The sequence below is a fragment of the Musa acuminata genome, chromosome BXJ2-11 (genome assembly GCF_036884655.1).
Source record: "Musa acuminata AAA Group cultivar baxijiao chromosome BXJ2-11, Cavendish_Baxijiao_AAA, whole genome shotgun sequence".
NCBI lineage: Eukaryota > Viridiplantae > Streptophyta > Magnoliopsida > Zingiberales > Musaceae > Musa > Musa acuminata.
In genome coordinates, this window is record NC_088348.1 from 23733429 (window position 1) to 23739823 (window position 6395).

Sequence of the window (6395 nt, forward strand, 5' to 3'; positions counted from 1 at the left end):
GTTTTCCTCGTCTCATCAGAATATTGATGTCATGTGATCCCATGATGTTTCGGCTACCAAAAGCTTAGCATAACTGTCCGTGACACGCCAAGATAATGGGCGTACGTATGTATGCGCGAGTGCCTGCCGTTCTTCCTCTACATCACCAGACCCAAGTCGTCCGACCCAATCGATCAGGGAACCGGCGAGCCCAAACTTCAAGTGGTTCGGATAATCCGAACCCACATGGGTCATGTTGGGTTCCGCGCAACCCAAAAAGCGGGTCAGGGGAAACCACCTTCCCATATGTATATATGTAAACGACCGCAACCTCGCCTTTCGCCTCGCCATCCCGAAACCCTAATCCTACAACCCGCGCATCTCATCTCAGGTTTGTGGCGCCACCCCCGCCTCCCCTCTTATCCTCATCGTCTCCTTCGAACCATTCCCTCTTGTTCTTACGATTCCTTTTTCTTTTTTTTTTCTTGTTCTTCAGGTCGAGCTCGTCTGTCAAGAGATGGCCGCGTAAGGAATCCATTACCCCCACTTTGTTCTTCCGTTCTATTTCGACAGCCGTGAAAGACATTTTGCTTTTCCTCTTTTTTTTTGTTCAGATACATGATGTTTCAACTTTTTCGTAATAAGCTGAATTCTTGTACGAAATCGGGGGTTTCTAGTTGTATTATATTTACACTATAAATTTCTATCAAATATGTTCATCTTTTAAGGCTTAGAATGGCCATGATGTGAGTCCTTTGTGTCTATCAATTGATTTTGTTTAGGATCCTATTCATGTATAGAGGTGGAGTATTCATCTCATCGGGGTTAGAATGGCCGTGATATGAGTCCTTTGTTTCTATCAATTGGTTTTGCTTAGGTATCTTCCTCATGTATGGAGTTTTAAGATTGATCGCATGATAAGAAGGAAGTTTAAAATGTAATTTTTACAAAACGATAATGTTTTAAAGATTGGAAAAATTATAAAAATGAGAAAATTTTAAACATGTGAAGAATCTAAAAAAGAGGTTAAAAAGTGGTTAGTATAATAAAATATAAAGCCTATGATATTTTTTATAATAAATTAGGTATTAAAGATGGGGAAGAAACTATATATTGAATTGCTAAAGCTAAGGAAATAAAGTGTAAGGATTTAGGTAATATTAAATGCATTAGAGGTGACTAGATCAAAGAATACTCCTTAATGATAAGGAGATTAAGGAAAGATGAAAAAGTTATTTTTATAAATTATTTAATAAATATTGTAGACATGATTTAAATTTAATGATAAATAATAATGATAGATTTAATAATCATAGATTTGTTCATAAAATTAGAGTTAGTGAAATAAAATACTCATTAAAGAAGATAAAAATAGTTAAGAATGTGAAGCCTGATAGCATCCTTATTAAGGTTTAAAAAGTTATATGGGACAAGTGAGTAACTTAGCTAACTAGCTTATTTAACAAAATTATAAGATTCAACAAGATATTTAATGAATGAAAAAAGTTTTTTAGTGCCAATTTATAAAAATAATGATGACAAAATTATTCGAATTATAAAGGAATTAAAATCATGAGTCAGACTATTAAATTTTGAGAAAGCGTTATTGAAAGTATGGTAAGGCTTGAAATAAATATCTTTGAAAATCTATTTGGTTTTATGCTTCGAGATCAATTATAGCAGTTATTTATTTATTAAGATAATTAATAAATATATGGAGAAAAAAAAATTGTATATGGTTTTTATTGATTTAGAGAAAGCCTATGATAGGGTTCTTAGATATTTTTTATGGCAGGTTTTAAAAAAGAAAGGTGTATGCTAATGTTGCTGTTAGTGTTATAACTATAGGAAGTGTGTCTAGTAGTTTCCTATTGGTATGGAATTACATGAAAGATCCACATTAAGTCTCTACCTTTTTCACATTGATAATGGATGAACTTATTAGTCACTTACATGATTGATCTCCCTAGTGTATATTATTTGCTTATCTTATTATCTTAATTAATGGGAGCCTGAGTGGAATTAATTATAAACTTGAGTTATGGAGGCAAGCCTTCGAAACTAAAAGTTTTAGATGAAGTAGGACTAAAATTAAATATATATAATATAATTTTAGTGATTCTAGGAATAGTAGAGAGAATATAGTTAAGTTAGATGGATAGAAAGTCCCTCTAAGTAAAAAACTTTAGGTACCTGAGGTCAATTATTCAACAAGATGGAGAGATTGATGAAGATATTGTTCGTAGAGACTCTTGATGAGACGCATCAGGAGCCTTGTGTAATCATAAGATATCGTTGAAATTAAAAAAAAAATTATAAGACAGTTGTGAAACCAACAATGATTTATAAATCTGAGTGTCAGACAATTAAGAAATAACAGATACAAAAAGTTTGTGCTACCGTGATGAGAATGTTGAGTTGGATGTGTAGAGTTATTAGGAAAGATAAGAAAAAAAATATTTTTATTCGTGAACGACTGGGTATCGCTTCAATATAGGATAAGATAAGAAAATATTTAAGATGGTATGAACACATTTAAGAGATTTCTAGATGTGATAGTAAGAAAAGGTGAAATGATTAATGTTAGCGGTACAAAGAGAGATAGAAGAAGGCCTAAAAAGATTTTAATAGAAATTATAAATAAAGATCTAAGCTCTCTGGACTTAACATATGGCTTTTTACAGATTTCATTGGTGGCAAAAGATCCATATAGTCACCCCAAATAGTTGGGACTTGTGGCTTTGTTGTTGTTGTTGTTGTATCTATCACATAGTCACTTCCCTTGACTATGTACTTTGGCTGCTTGTACAAAGTTCAAGCTCCTAATAAGTAGTAATAACAGACCAATTGAGACTCACCTCAATCTTGAATGCCCATGGTAAAGTTCTGTAATGTCTATAATGGTTTCTCAGCTTGCCCATCTTAGAACCAAGTCAATCGGGATCATAAGAGGTTTTTGGTTGAGTATTTCATGCTTCTTGGTAGGTTGTTTTCTCAATCAAGTGGAATGAGTGTTGAAATGGAATTCTTTCTGCGGCATGCAGTGCAGCATGTCTTGTCGCAGAAAATACTGACAAGTAGAGACATGTACATGTGTACAGTTGCCTATAGTTCATGCTTTGCACGGAGAAATTTGTCTGTTATTTTCAGCTTAGCTTGTGTAATTTAATAAATTTTTTTTAGAAACATTCATCTTCCTAGATAATTTAGGTGAATCGGGCATTGGTAGCCCTACACATGGACTAGATTTAAGTCTCAATAACTCACGATTGAATTATTGCTCTTCTCTTTTTCATTAATGACATGAATTATATAGTAGTAAACTCTTAGTTGATAGTGCAAAGCATGTTATAGATGACAATCTAATGATAAGATGGGTTTTTTAATATTGAGCTAGGGAAACATGGAGGCGGGAGGAGATTTCTGAATCATTCAAGCTGTTTTAAACAAAACTTATTCAGAATAAGTCATGATTAGAAAGGTTCCTTCAGAGGAACAAGCTCATCTGTTCAGTTAGATGTTAGCACTTGTACTCTAAGAATTAAATAATGGACTGTTTAACTAATGAAATTTTATGCCATAGATGCTTTGACCAAGCACCCTTATAAGGAAATTTAATGATTTTGGAGGTTTAATTGATGTTCATGATATGAGTCATTTGAATTATTTTACTAATGGAAAGTAATAAAAAAGTAACTATATTGATGCAGTATCTGTCATGGTCCAAAGTAACAGTAACTGTCCATACTGAAGACCATCTAACAGTAATTTTGCGCCCAAGTTTATTCTGGGTTTCCTGGTGAAAGGATGTGCTTAGTTAGACAATTGTAACTTCTTGTACTAGGGTGTTTAGTCTTGATCTATATCAAACTCGGCAGACATAGTTCTTTTGGCTGGCCAGTACTACCAACAGGTGGAGTCATGAACCTTCACTCTATAACTAATCTTGTTTCTTGATTTCAACTTTTGGATGTTCTCTTCATGTGACTTTTTTATCCATACTTTGCTTAATTTTAACTTGTTCACTTCGATTACATATGGCTTATCTAGTCATCAGTGCAATTGGACGGCAATAGCACTGCCACTTTTCTATGGTACTCATAATAAGTTATGTTCATAAACAATGCAATGAGGCAATGCATAGTTTTGTTGTTGAGCTGGCTGTAAACTTTATGGAGGGATAATGGCTAAATATTTAGCTTGATTAAGTTATAAGTTATTGATTTTCAACATCATTATTATTGGTTTTTGACTGTGCATTTAACACTGTGTTGTATACTGAATAAATGATCCACATTTAGAAGCTACTTTTGTTTTAAAGCATCAGTTAGCTCCTGATCTTTTTCCTTCGATTTGCTTCTTGGTATGCATGGTTTTTATTTGAATTTCTTGCATGAGCAGTGAGCTCACCTTTACACGTTGTTTTAAGCCCTCTTACACCGTTTTTACACTCTCTCCCTGTGCTTCTCAGGGAAGAGCCTGAAAAAACTGCTCCAGCTCTTGGAGAGCCCATGGACTTGATGACAGCTCTCCAACTTGTGATGAAGAAGTCATTGGCTCATGATGGGCTTGTTCGTGGTCTTCACGAAGCTGCCAAGGCAATCGAGAAGCATGCAGCACAGCTTTGCATTCTGGCTGAGGATTGCAACCAGGCTGACTATGTCAAGCTAGTCAAAGCCCTCTGTGCTGATCATAATGTGCATCTAGTAATGGTTCCAAGTGCCAAAACCCTTGGCGAGTGGGCAGGGGTTTGTATCTCTTCATGTTTCTCTTTTTTTTTCATTTTGTATTTGGTTGCACCAAATGATTCATGGGGAAAGTTTTTTTTTTGAAAAAAACTTCTTTTCTAATGTTTGCTTAAAGCAAAACAAAAACGCAGTTAGCAGTCTATATTCCTAGTCAAATATCACAAAACTGCATGTACAAGCAAGCTAGCTGAATATTGTCCTGTAAATTTTTTTCATCGACTTTTTTTGCTTATCTGTGTTACATGTATATAAATTGTCACAACCTTAGTAAATATAGACTCTGATCCAGCCTGCTTTGTCAGACATTTTTTGAAATCCTTTCTTTTTTCTTGTGAACTTCAAATATGAGCCAAGATGATAACGGTGGTAGAAATGCATCTTCTTTGTCAGATTTTTCTTTCTTTAAGATTTTACAGTCTAACAACATTAAAATATAATATGCATATATGGTGGTTGATGATTTCAATTTATTTTTTCTCTGTCAACTATGTTGTTTCATCATTGATGTTGTGTGACAAATATGCATAAACAGGCAAATATTATGTCACCTATTATTCTCTGGTAGGCATATTGATGTGTCCATGGTTTGCAGCCGTTTATGCTGCTGTTATTTTATAGGCTTGACTGCTTCTTCCTAGTGCTCTTTCTTATGTCCTTTGTAATAGGTATCTGGTTATAAAGGGCAGTTGGTTGACAGGAAAAATGGTATTACATCACGCTTGTTATTATCTTGGTTAATCAGGGATGTATGCGCGGTGGTTGTATCTCTTTGTGATTTGCTGTTATCTGACGATTCTGAATGCTTTTCTATTGTGTTATTGGAATGCAGCTATGCAAGATTGATTCAGAGGGAAAGGCTAGGAAAGTTGTGGGTTGTTCATGTGTGGTAATCAAGGTACTGTAATCAATTGAAAAAGAACATTATACTTGTCATTTCTTTGACATTTTCGGACATGACTTCCAAATATCTGTTAATATTTTTCTTTGGCAGGATTATGGTGAAGAATCGGAGGGTCTTCATATAGTTCAGGAGTATGTCAAGTCCCATTGAGTTTTGCATTGATCTAATGTGGGTTGTAGGTAGTCTTTATGGATCTCAAGTGACAGGTCACTTAATGCAAACGCAGAAGGCTCGTGAATTTTGTAGTAGTTAGGGTTTGTTGAAGCCGTTTCCCGAGTATTGTGCTTTAATATGATCTTTATATTTCCTGGTTGTGTCTCAATTCAAACCGGATAACTCTTTGGTCGGCTACATAACCTTCTTCCTTCAGGTGTTCATCGCCTTTTTTATGCCCTTTTATCGTCTATACAATAGGCAAAAGGTTTTACATCTAATTCGTTTCTAAAGGTCGTGTCTACTCATTGCGCAAATACCTTCTTTCGTATACACTTTTTAAGAATAAATTTCACGAAACATTATATATTCTAAAAAGAAGCATGAAGACTTATGGCAAAAAGGTAAAAATTTGGGATGGAAACTTATGAAGTCAGCGGGTAAATCTCGACACATAAGCCAATCCGTTTCATAAGAATTCATCCACCTGTTCGGAGGAGTGTAGTGTTTCTTTAGGGTTAATTATATATTTTTTAATTAGATATTTTTAATATTTTAGTTTTTGAATTTAAAAAATTTCTATTAATTTTTTTTATAATTATGAAAGTAAAATA

General features: G+C 34.2%; 1 protein-coding gene across 1 annotated transcript; it reads left to right on the top strand.

The window, feature by feature from the left end:
- The first annotated feature begins 244 nt into the window (after nt 1-244).
- On the top strand, nt 245-5950 carry LOC135627107 (small ribosomal subunit protein eS12-like). The gene is made up of 5 exons (XM_065133069.1): nt 245-370; nt 476-504; nt 4451-4727; nt 5557-5622; nt 5719-5950. Exons 2-5 carry the CDS (start codon nt 497-499, stop codon nt 5776-5778), a joined length of 411 nt encoding a protein of 136 aa, XP_064989141.1. The 5' UTR covers nt 245-370; nt 476-496; the 3' UTR covers nt 5779-5950.
- The last annotated feature ends 445 nt before the right edge of the window (nt 5951-6395 follow it).